General features: G+C 46.1%; 1 protein-coding gene across 1 annotated transcript; it reads right to left on the reverse strand.

The window, feature by feature from the left end:
* Positions 1 to 5,268: 5,268 nt before the first annotated feature.
* On the reverse strand, positions 5,269 to 10,464 carry GINS3 (GINS complex subunit 3). Its single transcript, XM_074550828.1, has 3 exons — positions 10,232 to 10,464; positions 9,497 to 9,730; positions 5,269 to 7,122 (listed from the first exon to the last, which is right to left on the reverse strand). The coding sequence occupies exons 1-3, from the start codon at positions 10,403 to 10,405 to the stop codon at positions 6,892 to 6,894; spliced, it is 639 nt and encodes a 212-aa protein (XP_074406929.1). The 5' UTR covers positions 10,406 to 10,464; the 3' UTR covers positions 5,269 to 6,891.
* Positions 10,465 to 21,065: the final 10,601 nt, after the last annotated feature.

The following is a 21,065-nucleotide window of genomic DNA, read 5'->3' on the forward strand; positions in this document are numbered from 1 at the left end:
TGCCATGGCCTCTGCTCGGAGCAAAGCCAGGCTTTAAATAAACCCCTGTCAGCAGAGCCCAGGCAGTGCTCGGAGTGAGGCATGTATGTGTTTAGCAGGTTGATAGGCGTGAGACAGAGCACAGACAGCAGGGGCTCTCTCCTCGGAGGCCAGAGACTGGCACATTCTCAAAGGCAGCATTAATCAGCATTTTCAACTGCACAGCACCTGTCACAACACAGCAGAGTTGCCCACTCTTACCTTCCCTCAGAGGATGGAATAATGCCATTTCCAAGGGCTGACCTCTCTTAGCTGCAAGCTGCTGTGATGCTTTAGGGGGAGGGTGATGGATTTGGAACACTGAACTTCTGTTCTCAGAGTTTCCACAGTTCCCCAGTCCCCACCAGCTGCAGTCCCTCCTCCTTGATGGCCAAGAAAGCCCTCACAGGAGCAGCCCAACACCCAGCTCCCCTTGCCTTGCACCCCACCAGCTCTGCCCCTGACCTTCTCCTTGGCCCTCAGCTGATCAATAGCTCTAGCTCTGGCCCATCAATCCTAACGATTTCATCCCACTTCTCACTAATGCATCCCGTGTTATGCTGCATTTGGGCCATGGACTCTGCAGATGCTGGGACAGGGGCAGAGGGCTGGCCAAAGGTGTGTCACTGCTGTCCCAGGACAGCACGTTGACTCTGAAACACCAACCTCTCTGCCCTCCTGAGGCAGGCCTTCTCCTCCTCCCATAGTTCCTGGCTCACTTAACAACCACAAACCTCTCTCCCTCAGCTCTCCAGCTCCCTGCACACTCATCCTCTCCTTCTCTTTTTAGCCCTGTGTCTTGTAGAAGCCTAAGACAAAACCAAGATGAAGTTCCCAAACTGGTTTGGGGAGAGCTGGATACCAGGTGATGCCCTGGCCTGTGCATCTTCTGGCTTCAGGGGCTTTAAATCCAATTTCTGTATCACCCAGCCCTGGAAAGAGTGGTTTGCACCAGTGGGTGCCAGACACCCACCCAAACCCTCTTCTCTTGGGGTCTCCATGAGCTCCTGAGTCAGGATGTGCAATACCCCAGGGTTAAATGCCCCCTGAGGTGGGGCTGCAGCTGATCCTGGCAGGGCTCCTGGAGCCCCTCCACGTGCTGGGGTGCACCAAACAGGGGCTCTGGCCCATCCTGGCACTGACCTTCCCTGCCAAGCCAGTCACAAGCACCCCATCAATAACAGAGTGCAAGATAACAAAATGAGCTGTCACAGCCAATTAACATGCTGGGCTTAATCGGCTTGTGGGCATTCAGGGTGGAGGTGAGGGGCTGGCTCCAGGCTGGAAGGGCCAGAGGGAGGCAGGGTGAGGTGTTTCATGGACTTGCAGCCACCCCTCTCTGCTGCTCCCTGGGCCAAGAGCCAGGAGTGGGAGGCCAGGGCAGTGCTTCTCACAGCCATGGCATCATCTCGGGGGTGTGTGGGCATCCCAGCCCCGGGCACGGCCAGCACAGAGGGACAGGCAGCCCAGGGTGACTGGTGTCAGACACCCCACACAGGGATTTGGCCCCCAGGCACACCCTCTTGCTAGGAGAGCAGCCAGCACAAGTGCCAAACCCAAAAGGCTTCCACTTAAAGCCAGGAGGGATCTCAGTGGCTGTCGCTGAGCACCTCTCAATTAATTAGCATCCTGCTGATTCTACAATTGAGGCGATTGCTAAGGAGATTAAATCGGTCCCTGCCATAAAGCAGATGCTGTTCCCGAGGCCTGATTTGCAGTGATTTTCTTTTCCTAGAGCCTTTTCCCTGCCCCGTTGAGTCAGCTGAAGCCCCGGGGTGCTGGGGGCAGCCAGGACACAGCAGAGCTCCAGAGGGTGATGAGGGTGGGAGCACTCAGTTAAATGTCACTGCACACCCCAGGAGGGCTCACTTGGAGGATGCTGTGTGAATCCAGAGCAGTGCTGGCTGAACTGAGCCTGGCCATCCAGGGAGGCCGTGTCTGTTCACCCCATTCTGCCTCTATCAGCAGGGACAGACTCAGCCAGGCAGCCAGAGCTGCCTTTGTGCACCTGAGAGCCCAAACTGAAAGGGAAAATACCAGCTCAGCCTCCAGGCAGAGCTCAGTAAATCCACCATGACTGCAATAAACCCTGCTGATTTGGTGCAAACTTGGAGTAACCCCAAATGCACAGGGCAGTAGTACATGAGTGCAGAGTACAGCCCAGCCCAGGAGGTTTGGCTCCACTCCAGCAGCACTCCTTGGGTCCCCACCAGCACAGCTCAGAGGGAGGACTTTTCTCTGGAAGCCTTTGCAAAGGGTGTGACTCCCACGGTTGGTTTGTTGGTGCTGCCCAGGGCCTGTGTGTGGCTTGTTGCCTCACCCCAGCAGAGAAATGGCCATTCAGCCACCCATGGGCACAAAGAACACTTAGGAAAAGGGGCTGCAGGATGTCAACTAAACAGCCAAAACCCTGCAAATCTGGTATTTGTGAGGTGAAGGCAAGAAACTCATCTTAAATCCTTGCTGTGATGAGAGCCTGTCTGCAAAGATACGCCCACCCTGCCCAGGATGGTCCCACAGCAAGAGAAATGAGCACATGTGAGGGCTGCTTTGATTACTCTGATTACTGCATCTGCTTCACTGCTTCCTCCCATGTGCATGGCTGCCAAGTCCCACAGCCACCTCCTCACTCCATTCTGCTCTAATGCCTGAGGAAAAAATCCACCACACGACATCCTCAGCATTAGGCAGCTTCCTGGTCTGAAGTCAAGGGGAAAATTGTCTTTTATGTTCACTAAGGGTTTGTGAGGGTTTGTCACTATCCTCCTCTGCTTTCCCTGGGGAGAACCCAGAGCTCTCCAGGGACCAAAGGGACAGCAAGGGACAAGCCCTGTCCTACAAGCCACACAATCTGAGTCAAGTTTTCAACCTCCATTTCAATTCTGCCACCTTTTGTTTTTTGTATCACAGCATCACAAAAAGGGAACAGCACCACTGTGACACTCAGGTGACATCTCCTTACCATTGCCCACTTCCGGACACAGAAATCCCAGGAGGGTGAGTTTGGGACTGTCTTTAGGGTTGCAGTTTCTCAAGCTCATCTGCAGGCAAACTGGGATTCCTTATTCTGTGTCCCTCTATGGTCCTCACCCTCAAACCCTGCTCAGCCCATCTGCTGCCTGTGCCTTGCCTCAACCCAGCAGCAGAAAAGTGGCTTTTTCCTACATCAGAGGAGATTTCTGCCTTGCACAGGTCCAGCTGGGAATCCCAAAGAAGGTGCATTTCCCCCAAGGTGTGGGGAAGCACTGCAAAGAGCTGCAGCTGGAAATCCTCACAAAGGCTAATGAAAGGCAATGGACCAGTGTGCCCTGCCAATCCTGACAGAAAGGATACTGAGGCTGCTGGCACTGCCTGGCAGCCTGCCACGAGGAATAACTCTTCAAAAATAGAAGCACGCTAATCTGAGGAACCTGCTGGTATTGTCAATGACATTAATGAAGTGTTTGGAAAACCAGAACAAATGCCTTGGCTTTTTGGGGCTGTGCCCCTTGTAATTTTCCACAGCAGCAGAGGAGTGCTCTGGCACACAGCACAGTGCTCCTGGGGCTGTCCTGCTCCCCAGAGAACAGCAAGGACTCAGCTCTGGGGGCTCCCAGCAAGCCTGGCCAGCCCTCAGGGAAGAGACTCCCCAGAGCAATTCCCACTGGGACACAAAGCCCATCAGGCACACTCAGTGTGCCCAGGGGACGTGGAATCTCACTGTCTCCTCTTCTTGTTCTCACTCCTCGTCTCAAGCCCCCTCTGGGTTCTTTTTCACCACTGTGGTCAGGACCCATGGGTGGCAAATTTCTCCCTGGCAGAAGGGTTTTGGATTCCACAGCTTTCTCACCACTTCCCTCCTGCAGCAGCAGTCAGCAATCCTTCATGTTCATTGCCAACCATGACATCCACTCCTCGTGGATGCTCTAATCTAGGACAAGGAAGTGCAACCTACCAAACCCAGATTTCAATTAAAATTTTGAACGAAGATTCTGTTGTAGCTGGTCACCCAAAAAGGTAGAAAATCACTGGTGGAAGATCAGAACAGCATGTGCTCCTAACTCAGCCACCGTGTCTCTCATAAAAATAATACTTTGTGTTACAGTATGTCAGTTCCCAGAACACTTCTTGTTGCTGCTCCTCCTGATTGCTGCTCAAATTTTGCCTATTTTTTCACTTGATTGCAATGAAAACATTTGTGGCAATAATGTAAAATGTGTCTATGGACTGATTTGTCATAAATACCAGCAGTCCTTCAATTTAAAAACTGAAGGGCATGGGAGAAATAAAACTTAATAGTCCTTTTCAGACCTTTTCCAGGTAGTTCTGCAATGAAGATTTATTGTACCATTCTGAAAACACACAAGTTCAAACTCCTCTAACTTAAAAGCTTGCTGCAGTGCCATGGAAAAGGACAGCTGTGGTCACAAAAAGTAAAGTGCACTCTTCTGGACAGGAAAAACCTAACCAATACTGTAATTTAAAATTACAGGATCAGATTTTTTAAGGGTCCTTAACTCATGGTTACTAGAAGTGGCATTGCCTTCTTACAAAAAGCCAGTGACATTGAAGACTACTTCAGGGATTTTTTTCCTCCCTACTCTGACGGCTGCTGCACAAAATGTTGGCAAGTGAGCAACCTTCTGCTTGGATTTTGCATCCAGCAGTAGAGAAGAAAAATGTTCTTACAAACGCAGGAAAATTAGCTTGGATAGTCACCAAAGCCAATCCAGAAACCGATGAAACTCATGATTTTGGTTATAAACCAGCTACATCCCAAGGCAAACATCTCATTAAAATATTTCCAATTGAAAGATGTTTCTTGCCACAGATGGACTTCAACTTGCTCCCCTAGCAGCACTGATCACAGCTCTGCCATGGTACACAAAGTGTTTGCCACAGAGCCTGAAGCAGCAGGATCTGGATACAGACAGCCAATTCCCACCTCCCACCAGCACCACAACAAAGCTGAGGTAACACAGAGTCATCTCTACCCATCTCATGTTCCTAAAAATGCAATTCATTAAAGCAACAGCTTATTGATTGCCTGGCAGGGTCTCTGCCACAGCCTGTGCAAGCTGCCAGACCCCACCTGGGCTAAGTCAGGCAGGAAATATTTCCTCACAGGTACAACTGCACAAGTTAGCTCCTGACCACATTACCTGTAAGAGCAGAGGGATTGATTATCTACCATGGCCACACTTGTGTAGAGACCTGGACTTTCCCATTTGATTTTTCTGCTGTGGTGCAATTAACAACACACTTTTCACATTATGAGCATTCCCTTACAAAACATTTATTCAAGATAAAAATCCAGAAATGGACAACTGCCAAATGCATAAGCCATTATGTGCCATTAAGTCATTAAGTGCAGCAGCATTTCGTCCTGCACATACTTCAAATACTTTGTCAGGCAAGCTTCCAGCTGGTCTCCTGTGGCAGGGCAGCTGAGGGGAGGCACCAGACAGCTGTGGAGGCACAGCACTGTCCCCTCTGGCCACCTCCACGGGCTGAGCTTCAACATCCCTGGCCAAGGAACAGCCCTTGGTGCTCGAGGTCTTGCTTGAGTCCAATATCCAGGGGCATCTGCAAGTCCAGGAACAGCTCCTCTGAGACCTGGATCTTGCTGTCAACACCCAGGGAGGTGAAATAAGCTTCCCACAGAAGTGGAAGTGCTCAGCAGCACCAGGATCCAGCTCCTCTGCTTGTGTTCTCCTGCAGAGGCAAAGAAGGTGTCTAATACTCCCAAAGGACACCATCCTGCTGTCTGCAGGAACTAATCCCTACAGAGACAACCACATCTTCTGTCTCCATCCAGTGGGACTTGAGATGCTCTAGGTTTAAGGGCATCCACAAAGGGTGATAATCACTGTGCTGTCCAGCCAGTCCCAAATCCAGTCACTCCTACTGGCAAGGATGACATTTACCAGGATCACATTCCTAGATTCATTTGGATGGATCAGAAGGAAGGAAGCTCAGTTCATTTGCTCTGGCCCTTCTACTAACCAAATTTAGAAATCAGAAGAATTTCTCACAGAGGAACAAGTATCTCAAAGGTTGATAATGGGGCAGAGTTTCCATTGAAGTTTCTGCTTTTGATCTGGTCCAGACTTTACTTTTTTCTGCCTTCTGCTTCCTCCTCTGTAGAACACCCATCACAGAGACAAATCCAGCACAAAAGCCACAGGCATCAAACAAGAGCTCCTTATTGCACAGCACCAAGGTCACAGGGGCCAAAAAGGGAGAGGGAGGACAGGGCAGCACGAGACCTGTGCAGCCACTTGCTGTGTGGGTTTGAGGAGGTATTTCCCTCCAGGGCACTGGTACTGTGTACAGGAGAGGGCAAAGAAAAACATTCCTGCCTCACTAAGAGCACCTGTTCCACTTCAGTGTATAAGAAATTTAAAAAAATAATGCTGTATCACATTTTTTCCACATCACTGGGGCTCTCTTAAGAACAGGGAATCTGGAAACAGCTCTTCAAAGAATCAATAGCTGTTTCCAGGAGGTTGGGATGGGGAGGACAAGTTGAAATACATAAATTGCATTTCTGACCAGATCTGATATTGTAAATATCAATTTGGAACAATAATTAGTATTTATTACCCTTTTAGAAAGTCCTCTCATAGCTTTTCAGCCACCTAGCAAACACTTTAGCTGCAACTCCTCAGGAGTGCTATGAGTAAGCTGTAAGGCTGTTCAGTGGTGTCATCTGGCTTTTGTACCCTTGCCCTCTGCTTTTAAAATTTTCATTAGTTTTACCCAAAGCTGCTACAGAGAAGAATGCCCATTAATGGACAGGGAGCCTGTCCCTCCCCACATTGATGGATTTTTCTCTTCTACAACAGGCTGCAAATCTATATTCCCCACTGTAACTTCATGTTCTTCAGACTTTTAACCATCCACTTCTGTGAGCTTCCTTTTCCCGTAGTTCTGCACCAGACTGGAAGCAGTGATTTGAGAAGCCTGTCCCTTTTCCCAGCACTGGAAATCATTCAGCCCTTTCTGGCCCACTTGAAAGAGAGCCCTCTCCAGCTCGTCCAGGCGCGCCACCAGTGCAGACGTGTCCTCGTTGTAGGCGTTCTGAGAGGAGTCCATGATGCGGCGGAAACGGGCAACGAACGTCTGAGGGGACACACAGAGTCACTGACAGGTAACAGAGCCACCAGCTCACACCTGGAGCCCTGAGCTGTCACAAATGAACAGCCAAAGTTTACCTCCTGTTCACCAGTCTGCAACCAGCACAGCACTTGTTAAGCCTGGCTACAAAGACAAAATCAAATACCTGATATTGGATGGGAAGCAATTGGATTGGATTTTGGCTGCTTGCCCACAACAGGCTTGAGGAGACCCCAGCATACAACACAGTTATGATCTATTCTGTCTCACTTCTCAAGCAATCATTGCTTTAGAGCAGGAGGAATGAATCTCATATCACAGGAATGTACAAGCTGCAAGTAGTGAATGTCCTGGAAGCTAAGCCAAACTGCTGCTGAAAACCACTCAGTGTGCTAGAAAAACATTTAACCATGAAAAGGTGAAAAACCAAACCAGCCTGCAACTTATAAATAGCATTTTGAAAAGCTAAGCAACAAGACATGTTCATGGCATTTTATTTTCCTATCTTTGCTTTTAGGAACTGGAAAAAAAAAAGGGTCAGAAAACTGTGCTTTGTTATTTCAGGAGTTGATTTTAGAATTGCCAGAACTTATAGGATAAAGTAATAGGTTAAATAAGGATAAACTTATAGGTTTTTAACTCAGCACAACTCCCCCCTTGTTTGCTTCTAAAAAGAGAAATCAAACCTGGCATGCTTTGATTTTTCTGTCAATAAGTAATGAATTCTACTGTGGCTTTTTCCCCTAAGATATCCATTAGCAGAAAAAGAAAAGACAAGGAAAGGCGTGGGCAACTCCTCAATGCACAAAGCACATGTTCAGTGGACAGCTCCAAGAAAGCAGCAGCACTTTAAACCTCTCTGCATCACCCTTAATGTAAAGCACAGAGAAAGGGAAAAAAATGCAATAAAATCATCCCAGCCCACTTAGAGAGCTGGCTGAAGAGATCTCAGAGCTGTTAGTGGTTATGTTTAAAAGCTCAAGAAGACTGAAGCCCGGAAACAGACAAAGATGACATCTCTCTTTTAAAACAGAAAGGGGAGATGGAGAGGGAGAAGGGAAGAGCCAGGGAATTATAAATCCTTCAGCATCAATTCCTGGAAGCACACTGGAACAAAGAAGCAATACAGAAACTTCTGCAAGATAATAAAAGAATCACAGCCACCATGGGCTTGCCAAGAACACATTCCCAGAGCCCAGCTTGGTTTCCTGCTAGGGCAGGGTGCCAGGCCTTGCACAGGCAGGAAGAGCAGCAGAGGGGCATCTGTCATGGGGCACTGCTGGAAGAGGCAGCCAGACCACCCAAAGATGGTCAGGAGAGACAGAAATCATCCACAGCTCCTGTCAGGAGGGAAGAACACACTGAGTGGAGTTCCACTGGGCTCTCTGTGGAACCAGCTACTGCTTGAGATGTTAATTAATGAGCTTACTAAAGGAATAGAAGCTGTGCTTATTAAATCAGCATGCAACATGCAGGAGAAGGAGAAGGGCTGACTACAGGCATGTCAGGGAGCAGAACTCTTAATTCATAGCAATCCTGACTAATTAGAAAAATGGTGTGAAAACAATAGGCTGTCATTCACCGAGAAGGTTTTACATTAAGGCAGAAATAGCACAGAGTCAGGAAATTATTTGTTCACAGATGCAACCTGTACCATCTCACTGAGGACTGCAAACCAAACACAGATCCGTGTGACTGCATCGTGACAAACCAGATGCTGCACCAAGATGAGCCAAGAGCATCACAGCCACACAAAACTCACAAAGTAATCCTTTTGTTTTCAGCAGCACAAGCCCTGAGCATGAGACTGCACTGCTGTTCAGGGCATGGTGTGGTGGATGCAGATCCACTGGAGAGGCACCAGCAGTGCACAATGAGGGCACTGAGGTTAGGGAGCATGACCCGCAGAGAAACATCAAATGAACTGGGACTGCTGCAGGAAGGAAGAGAATAATCTGTCCTCAGCATTTACTTGGTATGAGACAAACAGAACACAGCTTGTATTGCTGTGAAGGAGCTTTGGTTCAGCCTCCTAAAGTGAGGCTGGCAAGGTACTGAAAGAGATTGCCCAGAGCAGGGTGAGCTCTCAGTGTTAGAAAGATTTAAAGACAGGTGTAGTTAAATAATCCTACATCTCTTCTAGTCCTGTTTTACAGGATTTCATGAAATACCACATTCACAGTGTGGAAACGCCAAGCTAAAATTATACCCCTGGATGCACAGTGGAGGCTTCCAGCTGCCAAGAGGGACATCCATATTCAATCCAGAAGTCATCTGGATTAAACCAGGATATTTTTCCTGAACACTGCTAAGCAGCTGGGAACAAAATCAAGACAGAAAAATGCAAATCTGAGTTTCAAGACCTGATTCAGATACTTGCCTGCAGGATAGTCTGAGCTATCTCAGGATTCTCTGGATTCTCAAAATTCAGGAGCTGTGAGCCAAATCCATAGTAGTAGGGCCCCATTTTATGCAGATCAACCACATTGGCATCAGCACTGAACACCGTCCTCCAGGCTTCCTTGTAAATCTTTGGCAGCTCCACAGAGATGATTCTCCTCTTGCTGTCATGCAGCCCTTTAGCAAGCCACAGGGGGATTTCCAGCTTCGATCCCTGCGGGAACCAGAGAAGCCAAAAGTTATCCTTGCCATCAAAGTACACCTCAAGCAGCCCCAAAGACAGAGTGAACTTTATCAATGAAGATCCAGCATTTAAAAAGTCAGATTTGTTTTCAGAGCAGTTCTTTGTGACTGCAGCATAAACCAGACACACTTTAGAGGCCTTACTACCACAAGACTCAGAAAGTAGACTTATATTGACGCTCATATGGTTTATGTCAGCTGATGAAACAGCAAGAGAAAAAGGAGGGGAAAAAACCCCCAAACAAGCAAAGTGTATATAATAAAAGCAAGATAACTTTAGGGAAAGTAGCAGAGAGCATCCTTGCAGTGACCACCAAGAGAGGGAGGCCGGGCCTGAAGGCGCGACAGGAGGGGCGGGAGAGGCGGCGGCCCCGGGACAGAGGCCCCCGCACCCCGTCCCCTCCCGAGAGCGACAGTCCCGTGTCCCGTGTCCCCTTCCGAGAGCGACAGTCCCGTGTCCCCTCCCCGTTACCTCCGGGACGGACTCGGCGCTGCTGGCGCCCTGCCCCACCAACACGGCCAGGCGCGGCAGAGCGCTCTCGGCGCGGCCCGGCAGCTTCTCCTGCGACATGAGGATATCGTCCAGCGAGAGGAAATTCTCCTCCATGCCCAGCCCGGGGCCCACGGGGAAATACGCCTCGGACATGGCCGGGCCGCGGCTCCCGCCAGCCCGTGAGGCACCGCCCGCCACGGGCACCGCGCATGCGCCTGGCCCGCCCCGCGCCCGGCGCCGCTGAGGGGGGACCGGGACCGGGACCGGGAATTAGGACCGGGATCGGGGATTGGGATCGGGGATTGGGGATCGCGACCAGGACCGGGATTGGGGATCGGGACCGGGATCAGCACAGGCATCGGCACCGCAGCTGCCCCAGTGCCAGGGCTCCGCAGCCGGTGCCGTCCGTCCCCCCGCCCCGCAGCCCTAGGTGCGCTAAAGAGGAGTCTCGGAGCTGTATCAGGACAGCCTCACACTGGGATTGGGTTTTGCGGGGAATTCCTCCCTGTGCGGGCGGCGAGGCCTTGGCACGGGCTGCCCGGAGCAGCTGTGGATGCTCCATCCTTGCAGGTGGCCACGGCCGGGTCGGACAAGGGTTTGGAGCAGCCGGGGATGGCTGTGGGTGTCCCTGGATCAGGATGGGCTGGGCAGGGCCGGATCAGGATCAGGATGGGCTCTGCAGGGCTGATCAGGATCAGGATGGGCTCTGCAGGGCAGGATCTGGATGGGCTGTGCAGGGCAGGATCAGGATCAGGATGGGCTCTGCAGGCCCCTCCTGCCCAGGGCACTCCAGGATCCCCGCTCGGGCCCGGCTTCCCTGCCCTGTCCCCCTGAGCCCCCCAGCACTGAGGGCGCTGCCCCGGCCCGGCCCTCAGAGCGCTGTTCTCTGTGAAAAATGCGTATTTTATGATTGGCTTTTCAAATATTAAAATGAATATTATATGTGTTATGTTAGAAAGTTATGCTGTATTCATTTTCTTAAGTAGTGTGTTAAACATAGTCTTAGGTTATAAGGTTAAAATAGAAATTATGCGTTGTAGGATAGTTTTTTTTTTTTTAAGAAAGGACTCACACTGAGATAGCAGCCACAGGACACTTAAATCTTTCAGAGAAAGAGAATTTATTGCTCTCTTATCAGAAGAAATGAACTTCTCCCCACCTCGCTCAGCCATGAAGATACTATCAGGATTAACAGGAAGAAGTTGACGATGACCAGATGGAATCCTGTGTTTGAATGGAATTTATGCATCATGTATGAGGTGTATGAATATACAACAGGTTATTGTTTTTAAGGGTTAATCCTCTGTTAATGTGGGTCCTTTTTCAAGCTTATGTTGCCCAGAAAGAGGTACACAGACATCTGTAACTCTTTGTCTCTATTGTCTCATATTGTCCTAATCCACATTGTCCAAATTATTATTACTCTAATTATATTGCTATTTTTATAACCATTTTATTATCATTAAACATTTAAAATTTTAAAAAAAAAGTGATGGGCGTTTTTCACAGGCTCCAACACCTCCATGCACACCCTCCAGGCGGTTTGTGGGAAGCCAAGGGAATGCTGCCCCTGTGCTTGGCTCTGCCCGTGTTTCTCCTTGGCAATTGAGGACGTGGCTCACCCTGCAGAGCACATGATCAGGCCGATGGATGTGCCTGTGCTGAGCAGGCAGAAGGCAGAGCAAATGAACTGTGTATACCTTGGGTTTCAAGGGGAGGCTACAGCCCAAAGTAATTTTTTTTAGTGCTGTAATACAAAGATTCAAGTCATGTTTTGGTGGCAGAATCAAATACCCTGTGCTAAATTCTGGTTTTGGTTGTATAAGAATAAAAGAAGTGGTTATTCCCAGTTTTGATCAGTGTTTTACGTCATTTTAGAACATGACCTTGTGGGTTTTTTGCTCATTGTTTTTTTGTTTAGAAAGTAATTCATTTTTCATCAGATTAAAGTTTTCTTGCTATTCCCTGAGCTGTATATGCTGAAAACATTACTTTTTCTGTAGACAGTGGTCTATAAAATAACAAATAATCTCGTAAATATTTCAGTCTTTGTTCTGTCGAGGAAGGAAAATAAACAATTGAGCAGTGTTGCAACACCTGACAATTTCCCTGAGAAATAATCATGGAGTTATTTATAGAGGGTTTGATGATTTTTTTAATGACATTTTCAGTCCATGACTAAGGCGTAGCCCAATGCATCTTTAATCATCTGTTAATTCTTACGACCTCAGCATTCTTCCTGCTGCTGTTTGCTCAGGCTGGATCCACTATGATTTGTTACTGTTTTGTCATGATAAATTAGCATGTTGGTACTTCAACATCTTCATCAAAGCCAGACCCGTGCTAAATAATAAAATCTGAACCAGTTTATTAAATTTTGTGCTGTTTTATTTCATACTGAGAAAAATAAAGCACAGGCAGCGTGGGCTGGAACCTCAAGATGATGTGTGTCACTTCCACGTCCCCTGGGTCCCAGGGCAGCCTGTGCTATAAAAATCCAGCCAGCAAAGGCAGGGTGAGGTGTTGTGAGCTGTGTGAGCAGAAGAAATGAACCCATGTGTGTTTGTGACACCCACACACTGCTGATGCCAGTGCCAGGTACATCAAATACTGACAGCAGCTCTGAGGGCAATGCAGGCCCCCAAAGAGAGATTTCCTGTAAAGCTCATTTCTTGTAAGATGCAGGATTTCTCTCTATAGCATAGAAAACAGACATTATATCAATTTTAGCAGCACTAACTATTGTCCTGTATTGGTTTTGTTTGGGTTTTTTTGTTGGTGGTTTTTTTGTTTTGTTTTGTTTTAATGAGAGATTAAAACTCTCTGTTTGGAAAATAAATCCTCCTATCTGTGCACATTTTCCAGATGAGTTTGCAGAGCAGTTTCTGAAAGCTCTTTCTAAAGGACAGTTCTGATAAAACTATAATTTGCTGAATTGGATTAGTAAAAGTATTCCCTGCTTAATGAGGTTTAGGAAACAAATCTCTGCTAAATATGAAAGTGTGCACTTTGTGAGTGAGAAGAGAGAACAATGCAAATGGAATATGCAGGCTAAGACATCTGAAAAAAGAAGAAAGAAAAGCACAATTTCCTGTGTCCTGAGATGCCTCAGCCTCCAGTGTGTGATACAGAAATAAGCATCAAGATGCAGAAAGCCCAAAGTACTGGGTAAAGCTGAAAAAACACAGAGGGAAAGATGTTTACACTCACTGTAAAATCAGCTGAAGAATGGTTCTTTTGTGACAATTTTAAAAATTAATGAGTTTGGAAGACAAAATTATGTCAACCGTTCTCATCCAGAGAAAGGTACCAGGCAGGTTCTTATTCTTGAATACTTTTGTGTGAATCTTAGTGTAAAAATATGCATAATGAGCCCAGCATCCTAAACCATATTATATTTTCATAAATATGATTTCAAGGCCTTCCTGAAGGAAAAGGAATGTTCTGTGTCGTACCTGATATATGCCAAATATTGAGTAATGACAGAGAAAAGGGTTATGGAATTAAGGTCGAGCTGTGATGAATAAACCCCAAATCACGCGAAGGTAGAGTAGATAAATTAGAGGGTTGCAAAATATGGGCAAGAACTAAATCTTAGAAATCGAGGAACAGCCTGTTACATCTGATCTATATTCCTCTAAAGTCTTGAATACAGAGATTTCAGCCAATTTAATATCAGATAAATTTGGGGAAGCCGGGTTGTTACCTGCTTCCTCCCTTTGATCAGAGCAGCAGAGTCTGTGTGTGCTGCGGAGCGCTGAGCTCTGTCACGTCAGCATCTGCATGGGGGTGATGACAGAGGCAGTGATGGAGATACCCTGGGTAATCTAAATAGCTTTAAATCCACCAAGTAACTCAGCTGAAGGAGCTGCAGGATGCTGGTGAGAGAAGGAAGCACCTCCCTCCCTCTGGCCTCTCCTTACCCTACTTTTTAAGGTCAAAGTGGGAGAGGAATCATCTGTCTCCATGTATTGGACTAAACCACTGCACAAATTGAGGTTAATCTTGAATCTTTTTCCACTCTGAGGTAGAGAGGATTAGAGAATGATTTGCTTTTCTTATTTGCATGTGTTATCCAGCAATCAGAAATGCTGGCAGGGTTTACTGCTGCCTTAGCATCCCTAGACGAGACATCTGACAGAGTTTCACTGTCTGAGCTGGCCGAAGGGTTCCGAGTAGCACCGAGCAGTAGTAGATGTGTGGTGTTCACATTTCTGAGAGCAGAGCTGCAGGAGGGCAGCGCTCTCCCTAACACACATCCCTCACCCCCAGCCCCGGGCACAATGTCTGAGCTGCTTTAGATAATTATTTACTAAGGAAGCAGCTAATGCTACTTAGCTACTCCTTTCCCTCCTGGAAGTTCCACTCCACAAATTTGCATTTCCTAATCAGTTAACTTGCCCGTGGCAGTGGGAGACCTCATTTGTAAATCGTGCTTTGTCTTTGCTGCCCCTTTGTTGTGCAAATACGGGTGTATCACTCAAGTGAAGCAATTGGCTTCAGTAGGATTATCCTGAGGGAGTTGGGTGCTCTGTCATATGAATAAACTCTGCTCTCCAAGGACAGGTTCTGCAGTCCAGCACAGCTTCAGCTTTTGAAGGAAAAAGGGGTAACAGCACAAATCAGTTAATTGAGGAGATAATCACTTTCCTGTTCAATTTATGTGTATGAGATGTTCTGCAGCAGTAGTAAGGACACATCATATTCATATTTACATTTCAGAGTATCTTTCCTTTTCATGTGGAGGAAGTGTGGAGGATTGTGTCCTCACATAACCACACATATTGTGGATGGGAGAACAGCCACAGATGAGATGATGGGATTTAGGGTAACCAAACATCCTATGGGAAGGATCTTTTGGCTTCCATCTTCCAGCAAGGGTCTCTTAGCCAGAAGGCAGCTGGGAGTCTGGCCAGCTTATACAGTGAATTTCAAAATCATTTAAACACCTTCTAAAAAAGGAATATTGAAGTCATAAGATCAACCAAATGCTGTATATTGCATTGCAAAAACAAATTCTGAAAGAACAAAAACATTTCTAGAATTCCAATATTTTTCCCCAGCTGTCATTCTCTCTGTTATTATGCAGGAGTGGATTCAGCACTTTCCAAGGCTTTTTCAACTGTTGTGTAATTTTTCTGGTAGGTGAAGAGTCACAGTTAAATCAGCAGCAGGCATTTGCAGAAAGTTTCTTGTTTTAAGCAGTAGTGCCATGTTGCTAAAACTTTTGATGGTTTATTGGGAATGCTTCCAAAATTGTTGATGTTTCTTCCATTTGGAGTTCCCCAGATGACAATTCACTGTTGTTTTTGTTCAGAAGTGTGGGAAAATTGTAATTGTGACAACTGCCTTTAACAAGAAATTAAGGAAATTGCCAATGACTGTGCAGAATTGCTGATGACTGTGCAGCAAATTCTAAAAGGGTGACATTTCTCAAACTTTTGGTGTCTCAAGGTGACTGTGATGATGTGAGTAGAAAACTCACAGTATTTTAGTTTCTTTCACATCCGCTCACATGATGGGGATGAAAGAAAAGTACTGTGTTCATTCTTGACAGAGAGACCCCTTCCTACTCCTAAAGCACTCAAGCTGCTGAGCAAAACAATGAATCCTTTCCACAGCATAAAACATTAAACATCAGCAATTTCTTTTTCTTGTGTCTCACCATTCATAGTAAATATCCCAGGGAGATGTTGGAAATGATGCTCTTCCAATTAAGTTGCATGAACTCCAACTCTATTCAGCTGAAGGCTGTTCAATGCCCAGAGACAAAAAACATCTAATGAATCAATCTTTGTGCACAGAAAAAAAAAAAAAAAAAAACCTTTCTTTTTCTTTTTTTTTTTTTAAGGAAATTACATAAAAAACTAGAAGCTGATGACCTCTTTGAAAGGAAGAGACAGGAGTGGGTTGCTATATGAGCTTCACTTTCTACATTATGTTGGGGCTTTTTTTTCTGAGCTATCCAGGACATTTCCAGTAAAAACAAGCTAAAATATGCAGCTTTTACTGCTGTGAAAAAAAGATTATTCTTTGCCTTTCAGACTCAGATACGCAATTGTAAATCCAGCCACAGATATTTTTCATGCTTTTCTCTTTATATCCTAATACTCCTATTCTTCATTCTAGGTTATCACTCTAGTCTTTATTACTCTGGAGAGTTTTAAAGTGAGTTACTGGAAAAGAAAATAAAAAGCAACCCTATGTTTTTCTCAAGATCCAGAATGAGTGTGTGAATTCTGAATTGCAGAGAGCAGGTTCCTACCAACTCACATATAAGTAATCAGTCAGTTACTACAACATAAATGCCAACAGTATATTCACTGCCTTCATTCAGATTTCTTCTGTCTGGCTTCTTCACAAGCTGGAGAGGATGCACTCATCTGCATTTCTGTGCTCTTTGAGCCATGGTTTCAGCATTACCCCAGCCCTTCATCTGTCAGCGCTGGATGAGCAGAATGCTGATATTCCAGGGCTTTTTCTGAGCACAAATGCTCCTTTTGGCCTGTGGCTCGCTGTCTTTTTGGCAGCAGAATCGCTGCATTCCTTAAATCTGATTGCCTCTTGGCTGCTGCTTTTCAGTTCTGGACTGTGGGTATGTGGTCAGGCTGTCCTGTGGTTTTTGAGGCATACTAGAGCAGGAAAAGATCCAAATTGTTTCTTCTCTGATTAGATATGGGAAGGGAAATCTAACAGCACCTCACTGGAGCACACTGCATTGTGTCAAAAAGTAGAGAATCTTGTTCTTAACTTGTGAGGAAGCTTTTCATCCTTCAAGGAAAGAAATGCTGTAGAAATGTCAGGTTACACTGAATACATGCTGAGAATATGGCTGAAATAATGGGATTACAGTCCAAATGAGCACACCAATAATTCTGTGTTCCAGTGAGAAAGACTATTAGTATAATATCAGCCAGGAGTTCTGTGAGGAGCAGAGCAAACCCAGTTTCTTGCTGGCATTCCTGGTGTCATGGGGAGATGGAGAGGTAGCTGCAAATAAGTTTCTAGAGGTTGGGAGGGAGCAGCAATTTCTGAGCTGTTCAAAGGCACCACAGGCAGAATGGGACAAGGTTTATCAGGGAGACCCTCCCACTGAGTCATGAGAAGCAGAAAGGACCCCCTTGCTCTCTAAACCCCTTCTCAGAGACAAAATGCAGCTGGTTGCACCCCAGACTTGGTCTATGGTTTGTGTCTAAAGGATTATCTAGGTGTAATTGAGCCTTTGTCCTTCAGGAGTAAGGATGGTAAACCAAATACATTTATATGAATAAAATACCTTATGTATTTGAATTGATGATGATTAGATTAGAAGATCTTAATCAGAATTATTTACTACACAGATTAGGTAGTGCACTACTGTGCACTATTTATTGCAGCATTATTGAAGCAATTGTGTCCAAGCCAGCAAAATAATTATTAGGTAGAGGTTGATGTTACTCACCCATAGCAAGGATGGGCAAATCTGTTTTGCTCCTGTGATGTTTAACTTTGGGGTTGATGAGTCTGGCTGGTCTCAGCATTCTCCAGCACCAAAAGCAGCTGACCCTCCTCCTCCTCCTCCATCCAGCTCTGCTCACTTTTGCACTGGGTGAGTTTGGAGCTGTTTCAGCCCCAGGCAGGCACAGCATCTGACACAAAGGGATGCCTGTGGGACCCTGCAGTTCCCCCCACATCATTTTCCAGGGTATTTTCCAGGCAATCCCAGGTGTGCGAGCTTGGGAAGCTTTGGGAGAGTTTGAGAGGTTAACCATTGGAATCCAGGGGCTGAGGGGAAAATGCAGTTGGTTTTGAGCATCCTATCTGGAAGAATTCCAGTGATTCACAGTGTGGGGGAATACAAAGAAGAGACAAGACAGGCAGCTTGCATGTCTGACAGCTGAATGGCTCTGTAGTTCTGAGAACATCCTGTCTCGGTGTACCCTCAGATCTGACAGCTTTGCTCTGCCAGGCAGGGGCTGCTCTGTGATCCTCTAAAGTTTATCTTGGTTTTCATGAAACACCCCTGTACATGCCCAGCAATATTTCTCATTGCCAGCGAGCCAGCAGTGTGCAAGTGCCAGCAGCTAAATATCCAGGAATGTTACATTCAAAAGTGACAAAACCCCAGGAGATGTGTTAAAAGCAAACACATTTTCTTTGGACTTTGTGGCTTGTGCTCAGTGGCAGTCTTTATCACACAAACACAGATGAGGATTTTTGACAGGGTTTTAACCTCTTCTAGGAGAAGCTGTGTATCTTTTGATTTCCTAATTTTTCTTATAATCCTGTATTTACAAGCAGAGATAGTAAAATAACAGAAAAACACATTAAGTGGGGAAGGTTTGGCAAACACAGCATAATCTTATTGAGATGACTGATGGGTTTAGATCTTGTTTTCAAAAAAAGGAGTTCAAAAATCTATCTCCTCACAGAATTACAGGCAAAATATCTCCATGGTATAAATAGATGTAAATCCACTACAGAAAGTGCAACTTTCATCAGAATCACTGAGGGTGAGTTTGTTGTTCTGTTGATGACATCAACATGTATCTGTTGATAACAATTCAATATTACAATTAGCAGTCCTTAAAGACAGTGACACCTTTGGTGGTTGCCTCAATGCAAATGCTTTGTTTTTGTTCTCTTTTGACTAATAGTCTCCATCTCAGAGCCTCAGAGTGCATTAAGTGTTGTGTCAGAGACATTTTTGCCTTTCCCTGATGTCCCTTCTGAGAATTGCTTGCAGAGCAGAGTTGTTTCTGTGCTCCAATTCTAAATGCCCACAATTCTATGGCTTTTCTAGTAGAGATGTCAGACTGGATGGTGGTTGTTTTTCACTTCAGGTGAAACACGATAGAGTTTGTGGTTCCTAATGAGCTCCTTCCACAAACCAAGTCCCAGCTTTTTGACAGTGAAATGTGTGAGTCAGACTAGTCAGACCTCGAAGATAAAGGTCTTATGCAACTGCTTAAAATTGCAGCAGGTTGTTTATCACATCCTTAGCATTCAAGCCTGCTTTAGCTTTAAGCACCAGGAAGAATTTTGTGACAGAGCAGTGCACTGGATCTGTCAGGGTTGGAGTTAACTTTTGTCACAGCTGCCTGGGTGGTGCATTTGTGCCTAAAGCAGGGCAGGGCTCCTCCTGCTCCCTCCTGCACTCAGGGCTGGGGTGAGCTGAGAGATGGGGAAGTGTTGGATTAAGCTTTTTTTTAATTATTATTAATTAGAGATGGGGTAACTGAGAGGTGTTTTAAACATTTTTATTCTATTTTCAGGGAAGCTTAACCCAACAGGGAAAGGACATATCCAAAAGGATATTCCATTCCATTCCATGACAGTAAAAGCTCAGGGAGAGGAGGTGGAGCAGGGGGATGTTTCTGCTCATGGTGCTTCTGTTCTCAAGCAATGCTGCACATTCTGAGACCCTTCTTCCCAGGCAGGGACTGGGCATCTGCCTGCCAATGGGAAGCAGTGAATGAATCCTTTTTGCTTTTGCTTTCCCTCTTGAACTTGAGCCATGAGTCTTTTCCTCTCTTTCTCCCCACAGAATGGAGTGAGCAAAAGGCTGGATGGGTGTTTGGCTGCTGGTTGAGCAGCTCAACCCATCAGGAGCACCAGAAAACAGCAGACACTCAGTTCCTGCTCCTAATAAACATTGCTCATCTTGCTTCCCTGCATGGGGTTACATGGTTATTGCAGGATGTTCCTGTGCTTTTACATTTTCACCTACTTTTACATTTTCCCTCACATTCAATTTCCTTCCAAATAATTAGTTGTGGAAGTAATGACATCGCCCCAATTTGCTCTGACTGCCCACACCAAAACAGCTGGCTATTTCTGCAAAGCTGATTAGGAATGGCACCCTTCAAAACATTGAATTCAATTAAATTCGCATTTAGTTTTCAGAGAGAATGTCTCATGGAAACCCAGCCTCCTGAGATGTCAGAGATGTCTTCACACTAGTGGAGAGTACAGTTATTTCACAATTTTTGTTATTTCCTTCTTCTCAGCTTTTCTTTTGGTTGTGCTTCCTGCAGTTTTTATAGAAAGATATTTTTTTAATGTGGGTGAACTGGTTCGTTACTAATTGTGTTTGCTCTGTATAATGATGGGCATTTCTAGCAGAATCCATCCTTTTAATCCGATTCTTTGCCACATCTACACAAAGGGAAACAAAATGCCTTTAGGACATCATATTTGTAAAGAACATTAGTAATGCAGTGAGGTAGATCAGCTTCATGCATTCATTTGAAGACTAGGGTCTAAATTTAGATTTATTCCCAAATGAGAAGGGATTTGTGGCCTCAATTTCAATAGCTGCTGTTTCAATGCAAAGCCACCACAGGAGTTAGTGCAATGAGAAGTCCTTGATTTGGAGCCTGGGAAGGAATGGTAGATTAGAAGCTGGACCTCCAGCCTTCAGTGGAAATTCCTGGCAGAAATTCCTTGGATGTCTGACTTTGCTCTCTGTCCAAACTTTCTGTGATCCTCAATGTCACCAAATTCCTCTTGATTTACTCCAGGTCACCCACAAGGCCCAGGTCTTCCAGAGCATTCCTGTCTGTCTCAGCTTGGTGGTGCTGGAAGTGTGGGTTTGGAGTGGGGCAGCCTCTGAGTTTGCTTTCAGGGAGCCATTCCTGTTGTGGGGTGAAAGCCACAGCTCCAGGTGAGAGATCTGGTTTGGTCTGAGGTGTTACCCTGCTTTACCAAAGCCACAGCTCCAGGTGACAGATTTGGTTTGGTTTGAGGTGCTACCCTGCTTCACCAGCAGAACAAGGGCAGCACATCCCATCTCAGCACTTCTGCTGCTCACAGTGACCCCAAGATATGTTAG

This window comes from Zonotrichia albicollis, chromosome 13 (assembly GCF_047830755.1).
Source record: "Zonotrichia albicollis isolate bZonAlb1 chromosome 13, bZonAlb1.hap1, whole genome shotgun sequence".
Classification (NCBI taxonomy): domain Eukaryota; kingdom Metazoa; phylum Chordata; class Aves; order Passeriformes; family Passerellidae; genus Zonotrichia; species Zonotrichia albicollis.